This window comes from Sciurus vulgaris (genome assembly GCF_902686455.1).
Source record: "Sciurus vulgaris genome assembly, chromosome: 3".
NCBI lineage: Eukaryota > Metazoa > Chordata > Mammalia > Rodentia > Sciuridae > Sciurus > Sciurus vulgaris.
Genome location: NC_136463.1, coordinates 122417594 through 122433477, shown reverse-complemented (window position 1 = coordinate 122433477; position 15884 = coordinate 122417594). Strand labels below are relative to the sequence as shown.

General features: G+C 37.6%; 1 protein-coding gene and 1 long non-coding RNA gene across 5 annotated transcripts in view; one reads left to right on the top strand and one right to left on the bottom strand.

The window, feature by feature from the left end:
- Nucleotides 1-15884, bottom strand: part of LOC306656561 — a 269197-nt gene that overhangs the window by 81878 nt on the left and 171435 nt on the right. The gene's annotated exons all lie outside the window — the stretch shown is intronic.
- Nucleotides 1-15884, top strand: part of STK39 (serine/threonine kinase 39) — a 307203-nt gene that overhangs the window by 245655 nt on the left and 45664 nt on the right. For all 4 annotated transcript variants that reach the window (XM_079131857.1, XM_079131858.1, XM_079131856.1 and 1 more), the window contains 2 exons: nt 2550-2602; nt 7087-7155. In XM_079131857.1, the coding sequence (XP_078987983.1) occupies nt 2550-2602; nt 7087-7155 (122 nt within the window). The remainder of the gene's footprint in view (nt 1-2549; nt 2603-7086; nt 7156-15884) is intronic.

The following is a 15884-nucleotide window of genomic DNA, read 5'->3' as shown; positions in this document are numbered from 1 at the left end:
GGAGTTCTTTAGATCTTTAGGGAGCTCATGAAGTCAAAACTATCTTTATAATAATATTAAGAAATTTTTTACCTTTTCACTCTCATTATTTCACACATGTTCAGTGGGATTTCAGTGGCTACCTACCTGACATTCAACATTGCAATAGTTCTCTGAAACAGCTATAAAAATTCATCTACTTTAAGCCAAACATTAAAGAGGCTTGCAAAAAGGTAAAGCAATGCACTTTTTCTTTTGAAAAAGAAAATGTTTTGTTTTATTTTGTTTTGTCGTTTTGTTTTGTTGTTTTGTTTTGTCTTGCACACTACTGTGGACCAAAGTCAAGGCCTCACATGTTAGGCAAGCACTACCACTAAGCTAAACCCCAGCCTGAATGTAATTTTTCATCAAAATATGACACATGAGATAAATTGATTATTGTCTTTCTCAGTTCAATTAATGTTTTAATTTTTATGGTTTTTAACTTCTAATGCAGTAAATTCGTGTGTGTGGGTGTGTGTGTGTGTGTGTGTGTGTGTGTGTGTGTTGCTGGATATTGAACACAAGGCCTGCATGGTAGGCAAGTGGTCTACCACTGAGCTACGTCCCCAGCCCTTTTATATGTTTTATTTTGACACAGGCTCTTGCTAAGTTGCCCATGCTGGCCTCAAACTTTTCTGTCCTGCTATCCTCTCTTCCTGCCTTAACCTTTGAGTAGCTGGGATTGCAGGCATGTGCCACTGCACCCTGCAACTTCTAGTACAGTAAATCCTGATAGATAGAGTTCTTTATAAACAAAAGCCCTGTAGGGAACCTAATACTTTTTAAGAATATAAAGTGGATCTAAGACTAAAATGTTGAAGAACTGCAGATATATAAGAGCACTATATGAATACGTGATGATACATATAGCTTATTAAGTCACATTAGGCTATTCAAATAATGCAGCATGCAGACAGCCCTTCCACTGTAGTCACTGTTAATGGCACATTCTACCTCCAGCGCAGGGGTATGTAGTTTGGGGTCCAAGAGGATCTGTGAATACTCTAATTATCTTCAGTTTCATGCATTGATCATGTGTCTACTTCTTTATGGTAAGAATACACCATTTTTACGGCTGTCAGATTCCCAGAAGATCCTAACAGAAGCACACCTATAGGAATTGCAGAAGGTTCCTAGTCCCATTCTGTCCCCAAGAGGAGTGGTGATAAAGTCCAAGTGGGAAACCTTCAGGGAGCTTCAACATCAGGGCTCAAGGCCCACATGTTGGAACTTGCATTCTTTATTTCTCTTCATATCACTTGTGGAAAGGTGTTAGCATTTCTAGGCACTGAGAATGTCTTTCTTCTAGTGGGTATTAGGCCCTTTGCCTTTTTAAGGCTGCTGTGCACTTAGTGTGGTAGGATTAGGTAGGACATAAAGCATGGAGATTAGGCCATCGACCAAGAGGGGCCCAGAGACCACATCGTCATGGTGTGAGCACCGTTCACAGAGACCAGGAGATATTACAGAGGTTTAGAGAACTGAAGCTGAAGTACGAAACAGGGTCTGCTCAGCCTGGCCTGCACTGGCAGAAGGACTTTCAGGGTAGGGTGTTCAGGCCATCTCTGTCTCTCTGTGTTGGACACTCTGCTACTGAGCTAAGTTGAATTCTGATGGAAATTATTAGTTTCCTAATGTAGTTCCTTAACTTTAATTCTGGCATTTGTTGAAAGGTGCTTATAATATTTTAGTATTATGAGAATTTAAAACATTTCTGATTATAGCTTGCTGCCTCTTATAATCATTTCTTGATTTTCATATGAATAGAAAACTTGTATCCTGGATTATTACTTGTTTATCTCGAGTGTCATTTATTTTTTAATTGCATATGTATGTGTATTACAGTTTTATGTAAGCATTTTATACTTAAAGTTTTATGTATTCAGTGGGCAGTTCTACAACATTCAGAGGTCTGTTTTATTTAGATAAACTACAAAATGCATACCTTGGACTGGGTTGTGGCTCAGTGGTAGAGCACCTGCCTAGCACATGTGAGGCACTGGGTTTGATCCTCAGCTCCACATTAAAAAATAATAAAATAAAATAAAATAATAAAAAATATGCATACCTTGTTTTGGGCATTTTGTTGTCTGATTTAATGTATAGTGTTGTCTTAACAGGACTATTGCCCCTGTTTTTTTTTTTTTTTTAAACAGCAAAAACTTTTTCTAGGGAAAATATGAAAAAGCATAGGTTATCATTTATTTTAGACTAGAGGCATATAAAACTTTATATTATGAAATTAGATTTATGGTTACTAATTCAGTACAGATTTTATGAAATTAACATTTTGTTTTTGGAATTTTGTGATATAATTGTGTTTAGATGAGGTAAATTCAATTAAATGAACAAATCTCTTCACTCATTATTGTCATAACTGTGGTCTTCCAGTGGAGAAAATATTTGGAGGTAATTCAAACTAAAATGCTATCTATATGTTAGTAGCATCTTGTAAAATTTGGGATTTATTTACTTTGATTAAACTCTGCCTCATTAGATTTTAATGTGCTATGTGTTATGTATTTCAGGAACTCCAGAAAGGAACTTAATGATATACGATTTGAGTTTACTCCAGGAAGAGGTAAGTTTTAATTGAAATTATTATTTTAGTGCTACAAGAAGCATTTCAGAAATTGATTGCAAGCATGTGGTTATAATTTGCTATTCAAAAATGTTTTGTCTAAAAGCAACGGAAGGAAGGAGAAAGGGAGGGAAGGGAGAAAGGAGTTTTGATAATTGTAAGGATTCTAAATTGAACCACTACCGACTGCATGAATCCCTTTGACACATGCGGTACAGTGCACACACACATATAAATTGGATATATTAGCTCAACCATGAAAATAAGTACTGGCATGGTAATGGGAAATTATGAATATATAATGAGAAGCACCAGCAGTCCTAATGAGGGTTGAGCAGCAAACAATGGTGTCATCCAAAAAAGTAGCACACTTTACTCTCCGTATCATTTTGGGTTTCATGAACTTCTCTTGGGGTGTGATTGTGGCCTCTTTTAGCTCTGGGCACCAGCAGTAAGCTTGATAGGAACAATGCCAGTTGTCTAGTAGTGTGCAGTTTGAGTATTTTAAATAAGTTATGCAAACTGCTTGAAAGCTGGTCTGATTGTTCCTTTAGCTCCTTCATGCCTGAAAGAAAGGACCTGTATTAGTTTATGTTATCTTTTGCACCTAGCATAAAAACTTGGCTTGCAGTAGAACCTAAAATAATTTTTGGTATAGTAATAGATAAATAACATTTATAAGAGTTTTCAGAAATCACAATACTAATTGTTAAGAAAAAAGTATTACTGTTTCCACTACTTAGTTTATAACCAACATAACTAGAGAAGTAAAACTCAGATGTTAATACTATAACTGATTTTCGTGATTTCTAGGTTCAGATTTTTACGTAGATGAAACGATTTCCTCAATATCTATATTGAAGACCTTTCTAAAATACATTAGTCTCATACATACTAATTTACAAATATATATAATAACAGTTTATTTATTGGAGCTTCACATAAATTTTAATTTGACTAAATAAATTTATTGAATGCTAAAATTCTGAAAACTCTGAGGTGCAAGAACTTTCCAGCTTGATAGCTGTTCACTCAGTAAACTGCCTTGACATCCTGTTTCTGTCACTTGCAAGGAGAAGAGAAACAAACTCAAATGCTCTTGGGAGCCAAAGTGAATGGTGGGGCACTTCAGGAGATGGAGCAATCTCATCTACTATGTGGATGCTCAGTTTGGAAAAAAAAACCAAAATGCTGCCAGCTAAACAAAATATGTTCCTGGGCTGTATGTGGATATTGACTCCTAGTTTTTTTCTCTTGTCTTCTGTAAAGACAGAGATTTAGTGATTTCCAGTATATTTAAGTTAAACTAAAATATGAAGTATCTTTTGCAAAATGAATGTCCATAGGGCCCTAATGAGTTTGCTAATTGATTTTTCTTTCCAGGAATCTCCATCTTTAACAATTTAGAGTTGGTCTGTGGAAATTATACAGCACTAGTCATGGTTATCAAAAAAAACTATTTATTTTGTATGATATAAAAATACTGCTGGGTGTGGTGGCGCACACCTGTGAGACAGGATGATTGCGAGTTCAAAGCCAGCCTTAGCAAAAGCGAAGCACTAAGCAACTCAATGAGACCCTGTTGCTAAATAAAATACAAAATAGGACTGGGAATGTGGCTCAGTGGCCAAGTGCCCCTGAGTTCAATCCCCACTACCAAAAATAAATAAGTAAATAAAAAATAAAAAAAGAAAAATACCAGGCAATGTTGAGACAAAATCCAATAATTATACACTATCTCAAATACAGTAAGTAGAAAGAACAGATTCTTGTTTTAAGATTGCTTCCTTTCATCTAATTGTTTGAAATTGACTATGGCAATGAAAATCAATTTTAATTTTGAGTGGTAACAAAGGAACAAATTTCCAAGTTAAAGATTGGATAGGATGGCCCATTAGTGCATTTGCATTACTGGTTCATTCATACTGGCTTTAGCAGCCTCATTTTCTAGGGTTAGTTTGAGAGTCTGCTTTTGTTACCCAGACAGAAACCATAGCATTGACTTTCTGATGCTAGTATACCCTTACTGAGCAGCTAAGCAGAGGCCTATTATTAAGGGAAGCCCCACATACTTATCATTGCACTTCTGTGATTCCTTATGCTGTCTGTATTTCAGACTTGATCAGCAGTGAATCTGTGAATGCACACCAACTGGACCCTATGTTTGTGCTGTATGTAAATATGAATACATGGCATAAAACATAACACAAGTAAAATATTCTCTGTCCTCATTAGAGGGCAAATCCTTTGTGTTTACTCTGTCACTATACACTCTGGAAGCCAGACTTTAATATTTGATTATTTGATCCGTGTAGGTATAAAAAGAATGTTAAACAGCTGAAAGAAAAAATAGATTACTGAAACATGAAATAATTATTTCACATTTCTAAATTGTTCTAAATTGTTACTTATGCTTTACTTACATGCATACAATATGACTGCATAATGGCACACACAGATGTGGACTTCTTCCCATTTTGGCCAGCTTAGTATTACCGTTTGCCATTTTGATATGACTCATCTGGTGCCCAAGAGTCCTGAAAATAGAAGGACATGCTGTACACTTTAATCATTTGGGAATGTCTGTCACTGTGGTACTGTTTTAGTGCTAGCCCTCCATGCGCCTTTATTTGACTATTCCATTTTCTGCTATGTTCTGTGATTGCAGCTTCTTACTCAGGTGTAAGATCTTATTGCTGCTTTACAGCTGGTATAACACATTGAAACGCTTTAACAGATGATCAGTCACTGAAATATAATGACTGCCTTCTGCATGCCCAGTGCCTACTAGGTGTTAGATACTTTAATTCAATGCGTTTCTCTTCCTGAAGACTTGGGTGGCATCCAGGAAGGTGGAGATTGGAGGCTGAATGTTCCTGCAGCTTCAGAAAGTGAAATCACATTCAGGGTAGAGCCTTTCATTATGCTAGCCTGGGTTCCACTGTAGGGGGTCATTTCATCACAAAGAGACTTTTATAAGATGCCTTTTGTACTGCTGATGAAAAGGACAAGGCCCAAGATAAGTTCACCTTATATGGAATTTCATAGTTAGTAAAGTTTCTATATATTTCTTTGCCATTTACTTCATAGTGCCCCCATTGTATGATGATTACATTATGAAATGAAACCAGTAAAATGGTAGAATAACGTGATTTCTCTGAAAGTATAAAGAATATACATTAAGTTTCAAATTAATACTGGCGATTTGAGGAATTGGGCCAGGTGCGAAAGGGAGACAGAGAGCAGGAGAGTGTAAGGTGCATTTCAGATAAACTTTTTGCCATTGGCATTGACATCTCCATTGCCATTCTTGAGTACTTTCTATGTGGCGGACACTAGCCAGAGCACTTTAAATGCCAAGAATTGTGAAGGACAACTGTATCTCCAGCTGCATACTCACATGTGTGTGTGCATGTGACACACATATATACATGGAATTCATTTGCAAGCCACCAGGGCCAGTTTTTGCTGAGGGCAGCTTTTGGCTTGTCAAACTATAATCTGGATTCGATGCCTGTTGGATTCAACAGCTTTACTTTCAGTTGCTTCCTGACTTTGGAAGCACCGATATCAAGCCTCCATCTATGGCTACAGGCTGCCCAGCCAGTTTCTTTGTATCCAGCTATAGTTCTGGATGTTTGTGACACTGTCAGAGGCTGCAGAGACCAAGTCACCTCTCTTGTAAAGACATAGGGGTCTGTAATGGTTCTTTTGAGCTTGTGGTAATTTCTCAATTCCTCTTCATAAAGTCTTCAAATAGAAGATAACAGTGTTATCATGTTCATTCATAACCCTTCAATTAAGCAATTTCAGCTATATTCACTTGCCACAGCCTGTTCAGTCCCGTCTTTATGAGATTGCCAACTCCTGTCACTTATCATCGAGAAACTACATTATTTTACTCAACCACATTTTCTAAGAGAATGAATCTGTTGCTATCAGATGATCAATGTCATGTTAAAGGAGTTTCTTAATAGCATAAAACTAAATGGCTCATCTTAATAGTCCAACAAGCTCAGGGGCTGTTTATACCAAATTTAAGGTTGTATCAGATGCCACCCATTCGGCCTTTGCCATAAATTCTGACTCAGTAGCTAGAAAGGGGTTGATGATGGCTGGATTTAACCTTGGCTAGAAGAAAAGCAGCATCACAGGGAATAGTTTTATCTTCTAGAGGTGCGTTTGAGGAAGAATTCAGATGCTAGCCAGAAGGCAGAAGTTTTTTGGTTCATCAAAAGTGGAAAAAAATAAAACCAACAACAACTTTGTGAAACATCTGTTGAATAAATAGCAAGATGCAAATTGTACATGGCAAAATATATTTCATGTTGCTTCTGATTTTTTTCTCCTGACAGAATCTGAATTACTGAATTAAAACTCTTGTGGGTGATTTTAGTAAATGAAAAATATATATTTTACATTGTACCGGATTGTTGATTTTTATTTTATGGTTACTAATACATATTCATTTCACATTTGGACAGATACGGCAGATGGTGTATCTCAGGAGCTCTTCTCTGCTGGCCTGGTTGATGGTCATGATGTAGTTATAGGTAAATTGTTTTTTAGTATGTAGTGTCATTTTCTTGATATATCACGTGAAAATGTGTTTGTTTAGAAGCAAAAATTTTCACTAAGGAATAATTCATTCTACATTTTTTAAAAATTCTTGATGAATTCTTACCTTTTATGTGAAAGTCAAAAGCTCTTAATATAATTCTTTCCCATTTACCTGAATGTGATTTATCCAATGAGGAACCTCACTTATTGGAAATATAACAAAGAATCCAGAAATAAGATCCAAAGTCCACCATGTAGCAAAAATAAGACACTGTAAATTCCATGCACCAAAGTTTGGGAATCTCCGATGTCCTTTCTCAGAGTTTCTCTGGCCTTTCTAATAAATCTAGATGTTAGTTTCCCAGCCTTCAGCAGTATTTATCATAAAATCTAGGTTGGAGGGGACCTTAAGATCATTCAAGCTAGTTCTTTCTTTGTATAGTTAAGGAAACAAATTCCCCAAAAGGTTCTGAGCTTTGCCCAGAGCCATGCAACTGGGTTTTGGCAAAGCCACTTCACTTTGAAATCGTGGGTCTTTCTACCACTTCGAGAATCAAAAGATAGCTTCATGGAAGTGGGAGAGCCTGCTGGATTTGAGCACACTGACAAGAACAAGCAACAATGGTGGACCTCCTGACAGGCTGAGGAGGTGGAGAGATGCTCTAGGAGGAAGGCAAGGTCACCAAAGAAAACCTGGGATAGCCTGGTTCTATCTGGTAAGGATGGATAGCTCCTTCTCCTCAGCAAATTCTGAATTTATAAAGATTTTATGTTATTTATTAGTGTATAGTCATCTTCATGACCCTGAGTAATCAAGAGTGTTTAACATATTAGTGCTAAAACATTACATTAAATATATTAATTATAATAGTATGAACTAAAAGAATGTATGCTCTGATAAAACTTCTCTCAAAAATATATAAATCAAAATTAATGTTTGAATTTACATGCACCTTTTAAATGATGTTTTACTTTAAAAAAAAAAAAATCACTTATTCAAAGTAAGTTCTTCTCCAGTAATGCTGAAGTATGTGACAGAGGGAATTTGAGGTAGATATGTACAACTATTGGAATAATCTGTTCCTATAAACTTGTAACATAAATCATTAGAAAGTAAATTACTGTATTTTATGTAGATAAGAATATGTACTAGATTTACAGTGGGAAATTATAATTCTGACTAACGAATCAGCATCTATGTTATTCATATGCAAATAATACATCATAAATACTGAGACACCTTTAAAATTAGAAAAACATGTTTTTTCATGTTGATTATACATCAAGTGTTCACAGTGACTTCTCGAGGAAGCTCCAATTCTTTTGCCAAGTGATGCCCACAGGGGTGAGGTGGCATATTTAAAGGAAATTCACTTACACACACAAACACACACACACATTCATACACTTATTTATATGTTTGTCTCCATATATGTCCTGCCTTTCACACTTTCTTTTACAACCCTGTGAGATCTCATGGCCAGCTGAGTTCTTGCCTAAGTTTTCAGATCAAATGTGAGGGGGAGGTAGAGAGAAAAGGTCAATTCAACTTGGGTGTCTACTTTAAATTCCATCTCAAGATTTCTTTCTGTTAACCCACCAGTTCCTTGATAGTGGTGAACACTCACATTCTCATTAGAAAAAGAAGCACACACTTTCGTATCTTAGCTCAACCACAGAAGTACAGAAAACAGTTAATGGCTAGATCAGAATAATCTGCAAGCTATATTTTTCTTAAAGAGAACTGAGCAGCCAGAATTAAAAATTAATCAACAAATGAAGTGAAAATAATAGTTAAAAACCCTCTTTTAAACACCTGCTGATGTCTTCCATTGGGCACAAAGTCAAGGACCGCATTATCTTAATGTACATTGATCCTGACAAGCAGTTGAAATATGGAAAGTAAGAGATCTGTGGGAAGGCATTAGGTCACATCTGTCTTTAGGCATGGCCTTGCTCCAGGCCTGTAGTCAAATTTAGTGTACTTCTTTGTTTGCCTCGCACTCAACTGACTCTAAACTAGAGAGGTTTTTTGGTTGTTGAGTATTTAAAAGGAAGAAACTAAAATTTAAGACACAGTTCATGTATAATTTATTAAATTACATTTTAAGCACAGTAGATAACCAGAAAGCTACTATTTTTCTGTTACTTAATTATTCTTCTAAAAGTGTCTTCATTTTGCCTTTTTTCCCTTTGGAGCTGAAGTATTGCCATGTGTAGTATGCTGGAGTTAAGAACAGGCCTGTGTAACTCTTCCTTAGATAATACACAAGGACATCGTACCTGAGACTTGACGATTTGATAATCACATTGATTCTGTAAGGTAGAGAGAACAGGTTGTTTTTAATCACTGTTTTATGGGTGCAAAACTGAGGTTAAAAGAAGTGCCTGGAGTATCACAGCATGTAGTGGTCCTTGAATTTCTTATCCTGGACTCCAAGACCAGAGCCTGTCCTTGACCCTTATACTCTGTATACAATTTGTCTTACATCTTCAACCTTGTATGGTGGATCCATGTCATTTCGAGGGTGGTGGTTCTTGGGTCTCCTGGGGAAAAAACAAATAGCTTGTGCTTGTTTGTTTTTTATTTCCTGGAGCACTAAATACCATTTTATATTTTAATTGTTAATTATTGACAGAAAGATAAAATGTGTTTGATCCCATCCTTCTAACCCGTCCCAGCAATTCTTACTCCCTCCCTCCTCACCTATTTCCCTCTTTACTGGATATGTCCACCAGCACATGAATATGTTTTTATTTCTCCTGTCTTAAAAAATTTCTCCCTCTATTCACCTTACCTCTTGATGCATTTTATTTTCCTTCATCCCCTTATAGCTAAATTTGTCAGAATAATTGCCCCTGCCTTCAATTCCTTTTCTGCTGTGCTCTCTTAACTCACTGCAGCCAGGCTTGTGACCTCCCTGCTCTACTCGAACTGTTCATCTCAAAGCTCTGTCTGGGGAGGACACACCTGGCAGATGGGATGGCAGGTGCAAAGGTAGGTGCAGCTGGGAAGGGGTGAACAAGTGGGGAAGACCTGTGTTCTGAGGACTCTGTCTTCCTAAATCCGGGGCTGATCCTCAGTCCTCATCTTCTTGGCCTTTCAGCAGCACTGACAGTTAACAGGGCCCTCTTCCATGACACACTTTTCATTTGGCTTTTAAGACTTCATCCTCTCTTGGTCCTTCCACTCCACTGGGAAGACCACTCTTTTATGTTGGTTGATCCTCATCTCTCTGACCTGTAAATCTTGATGTGTCCAAGGACTCTTTCCTTGGACCTCTTCTCTTTTCTCTAGTCACTTCCTCCTTTGGTGATCTCTTCTGCTTTCCTGGTATGAAACATTTTCTGTTTTCTAGCTTCTAAATTTGTATCTCTGATCCAGGCTACTCCTTTGAATTCTGGACTCACATCCAGCCCCCTTTTTAGCATCTTCACTTGGCATCTGAAATTTGAATTCACATCTTCAAAACCCAGCACCAGTTATTTTCTCCCAACCTATTCCTACAGTGGCCTGGCACTCTGGGTACATCACCTGCAGCTTTCCAGGTGTAAAGGCCACATACCTGAGATATGGGCTTGACTTTTCTTTCCCTCATGCCCCATATCTGCCATATCTGAATGTGCCATTAGTCACCAGCCATTGTGATTCCTGTCCTATTTCAATCCCTTCTCATTTCTAAAATTACCACATTTGTCCCTTCACTGGTGTTCCAGCTTCTATCCTTGCCTCCCTTCAGCCTATGCTCATTTTAGCAGCCAGAGAGATCCTGGTAATATCCAGAGTAGTCAAACCCATAGAGACAGAGAATAGTGGTTGCCAGGGACTAGAATTAAGGCAGAAAGGGAAGTGACTGCTAAAATGTATGGAGTTTCTTTTGGGGGTGGTAAATACTTTAGAATTAAAAGTAATAGTGGACACACATCTCTGTGACAATACTAAAAAAAAAAAGATCACTGAATTGCGCACTTTAAAATGGTGACATTTATGATGGCAGCTATGTCTCAATTGAAAAAGAACCAGATTACATTAATGCTTTAATCAGAACTTTCTTGTGGCATTCCATTCCACACATCAGTGGCCTGTGATGTTGCACTGCCACTTCTGCTCTCTCTTTGCTCCTCCTCCCCATAGCCACACTGACCTTTGAACCACCTCCAGATACACCTTCTTCAGCCACATGTATGCTCAGCCCATGCCTCCTGGGGCTTAAATACTACATGCAAATGGCCTTCCCTGACCTGACTATTTAAAATTGCATGCCAACCCCAGCTCTCTTCTTCCTTTATTACTTACTTTGCTTCCTGTCCAGAGACTGCATGTTTCACTTCATTATTTTGATATATAATATATTGTATGTCATATATAATAATATATATATTATTTTGATATATATATATACATATATATGTGTGTGTGTGTGTGTGTGTGTTCCCCTTGAGTATCATGTTCTTGAAGGTCAAGATTTTTATGTTTTGCAAATTGTCATATGCCCCTATCTGTTCATTTCTTGTAGTATACCCTCAACAAATACATGGTAGAGATAAACAAATTCCATTCCAAAATACATAGATGTCTTATAATACTTTCTTTAGAAACAAAGCACACTCTGAATATAGGATTATAGTGTTCTAAGAATCTTACTGTCAAGATTAAAAACTCAGATATTATTGGTAAATATGAAATAAGCTCACTTAAGGAAGGCCATGCAAAAGTCCAACTCATGTAGAGATTTGATGGTTTCTTACATGTGTATTTTTTCAGCTTCTATAAAATAAAATACCTAACATTTAAATAGATTAAAAATCTGATCTTTTTTTTTCCCCATCAGCATTTTCTTTTGAATTGAAGTAAATGCTTATGGAAGCATGAAAGGATTGAAAAAGCAATAACCTATGTTATGGAGCTGTGACTGTTATGGCATTGACCATAGCATAGCAAACGTAGGATACAAAAAAAATCTTCATTGCTTACCTTCAGGGCAATCTGCCTGGAGTATACAAACCTATACAAAGCAGAGTTTGGATTGAGGAAGGGCTAATATAGTGACATGAAGTGATTACTTTCATGCAGAAGCAGGGCAGTGCAGAAATTAAATGCACAGTTTGTAGACTGAAATCATAAGCCCACTTCAGTTGTGGTTAAATTCAGCACTACCTTAGGCAAGAAGAGGAAACATTTTTAAGCTTTGTGTAAATAGACATTTGTAAGGTTGGCAGTGCCTTCTGGGTGGGTGTTGATTTGAAAAAAGTAAGTTTGCAAGATGAAAAACTAGATGATGTTCATGTTCAAGTTTGCTTATCTTGCCTGACTGGGTTGGCTGGAAAATGTAAATAGACCAGATCAGAGTCCTTGGGATTCAACTTGTTTCAAAGAGGATTCCCAAGGATGACTTATACTGAGGCAGCAGAGACATTCCTTTGCCTCATGGTTAAAAACAACCCATTCAAAAGAAGTTTTCTCTGGAAGGGGTTTAGGGGAGCGGGGAAGAAGAACAAAAATTCATTTGTAAAAGGAAACAAAAGTTCTAAATTCTGTTCAGGCCTTGTGATAAATGATATTTTTTAATTCTCTTTATAATGAGTTTCAGAGCCTCAGCACAAGAAGGGATAAGAGCAGATGTATTAAGCTAGCTAGTTACAGGGCCTACTCAGCAGCTCCTGCAAGGCTCACCAGAGTCTTCGATAGAAGACTGTGCATCCATGCAGGAGAGGAAGCAACCTTGGCAATGCTCTCAGAGACCCGACTACTGACTGTTCCTGTTGGGGCTTTCTACCACCTTTTCCTGGCTGTGTAAGAACATATCTCTGGGGGCTGGAGTTGTGGCCTAGTGGTATAGTGCTTGCCTGACATGTGTGAGGCCCTGGGTTTGATACTCGGCACCACATATAAATAAGTGAAATAAAAGATGCATTGACAACTAAAAAATATTTAAAAAATAAAGAACATATGTCTGTTTCCTTTAAGTGCAGTTTAGAGCCAGATGTTGGAAATTCTGTTTCCTAATAAAAGAACTCTTTCTGCATTCATTTGTACAATTTTCCTCTGATGGATTTTGAGCCTGGCTGGTTTGTTATCACTGAAATGAAAGCTTATTTTAGCTGTATGTGTTCCCACAAACATGCTCTGTGGACTTTTAGATACATCGTTTATGTTTCTGGAATGTTCTTTTTCTGTTCTTGAAGAATCATATTCAAACCTGTTTGCCTTGCAAGACTTGTCATTTATGTCACCTCCATGAAGCCTGCTGTCTGCCACTCGCTTTCACAGACTGTCCTCATCTAGAATGTGAAGGACTGGATTCTCACCACTTTGTGACACAGGCTCTCATCACACAGTGCTTCCTGGTCCTGTCTTCTCTTCATGAGGACGTGGAAGGGGCCTTTAGGGCGAGGCCTGCTTTCTGTTATTGCCTCTATTATCGCTGTTGCACAGAGGTGTTGAATAAATATGATGGGTAAAGAAATGCATTCAATTCTATTTGACAGATGTAATTCTGGATAAGCATGTGAACTGATAATTTTGGAAATATTGTTACACTCTTTAAAAATGAAAGAGCAATTCACCCTGATTGCTCTTTTCTCCCCACCCTTTTCCCTCTCCTACCTCTCTTCCCTCTCTCCCCTCCCTCCTCCCCGCCATCTCAGAAACTAATGTACCATATAACCTATGACATGGTGGCTAGAGGACCTCCTGTCCCCTAGTGCTTGCTGAGTGTTTCTCAAACCATGGGCTGTGTGATGTCTGCATCAAGGTCTTACCTGGGGTGCTTATTAAACATGCACATTTCTAGGTTCCAGCCTAGTGTCAAGACATCAGAAATCTTGGGCATGGAGTAGAACTCTGCATTTTTAACAGGCATCCCAGAAACATCTTATACTACTGGAATTTCATGGTCACACGTGTAGCGTCTGCTTGTAGTAACCTTTGGAGACTGCTGTTAGCTCATTTTGTCACTTGTATCTTCCCAATCTTGCTAATCACCTGTTTTTCTACTTTACTTGATTCTCTTCTCTCATTAGGAGTCCACTTTAAAACAGTATCAACTGTCTTTTTAAAAGTGTATGTTTGCATGGATCCATTCAGTGTGGATGTTGCATGTGTGAAAGAGCCTCACTGGTCTAAGTTCTTACCATAATGAGTAGTTACAGTTTTTATTAAAACTAACATTGCTGCTCAGGGTGCAGTAGTTCCTCCAGGTGGCTTCAGCTTTTATCTTCCTGTGCAATGGCAAAGTATCTTTAGGCTCCAGAGTATGCGAGCAACAGAGTCAGCTCATTCGTGAGCATATGATTGGATGTATATGGGCCGTGCTGCTCTCCAGCTCTTGTCAGGGCAATTTAAGTCTTTTATGAGTGATTGGAATTTATTGAGCAGCATTGCATTTTTGAGCAGCATTGCACTTTTATAATAGAAAAAGAGTGAACGTGTCTCTCTTATATTCAGTTCAGTGATTATGCTGTGGTGTTTACTGATGTTGACATTTAGTGAAGAAGAACAGCTTTCATGAACAAAATGGTGTCTTTGATAACTGTACTATGATTTTCAAATGGTGTTAAATCATTTAAAAAAAGGAAGAAAACTCCTTAACCCCTCATGTCCCAGTGCCCCAGATATAGGATACCTATAAAATCAGGATATAATGGGAAAAAGAGTTTTCCAGGTTTAGACAGACTTGGGGTTACTTGAATGATGTTGATAATTACAGTCCAGCAATTCCTGATTTTAAATGGCCTGTTTCTTAAGTTTAATCCTTCTGGGAATTAGGAACTTTGCATGCCTTGGGACTGCTGTCCAGATTATTTTCCTTGATTTTCTTTTTACCAGAAATGTTCAATAATTAAATATGACTCAGGCTTTCCATTTTCAAAAAAACACTGCTGTCAATTTGATTATAACTCATTGCTCCTGGTTTCCAAATATCCTTTTTTTTCCTCTTAAAAAGTCTTTATTGAAACACTTATTACCTAAATAGGAAAATATCACAGTGATATTAAAATTTGATATACAAAAATTATTTTTAAATATTAACAAGTGATAGACTAGACTTTAATATAAAAGTACCGTGCATATTGGTTATTGATTCTAATTCTGTTAAGATGAACGACTGCCATCTCTAAATGAGTTAAAATATTTAGCAACTGAACTCTTTGGAGAAGTGGTGGAATTACACTGTCACTGTTTCACCATCCACAAAACTGCTTGCTTTGTGGAATGCTGGAAACCAAGGCAGAGAGATTGTGCATAGGCACGCACACCCCCCACAAATTCAGCATTCATTTGGTTACAGACCTAAAGGTTAATGTATTTTTCAAGTTTATCTAATTGCAACAGAAAGACAAGTAGACTGAAGCAAAATGGGTAGAATGCTTGCTTTAATAGTGTCATCTTCATAATCTGGTGACTGTACTTCCCTGTCCAGAAGAAAGTGTGGCCAGCAAGCTGTCAGAGCTGAGCTGCAGTGCTCCCCCATGAGTCCTCTGCCAGCCACTCCCTGTGCTTATCTGCATGCAGATTATAGGCAAAATGAGCAGCTGTCCAGGCCAGGGTTGGCAGGTCTGTCCTTTATAAAGAACATTTGATTTGGGAGAGAATAGGATGATGCAAAGCTACCTTTCAAAATATGGACAAATATTTCCAGGAAGTTCTAGCATAAAAATCACATCTGTAATTTCCCTAAAGATGTTCCCTGTTTCTATATTACGTGATTATGAATCAGTA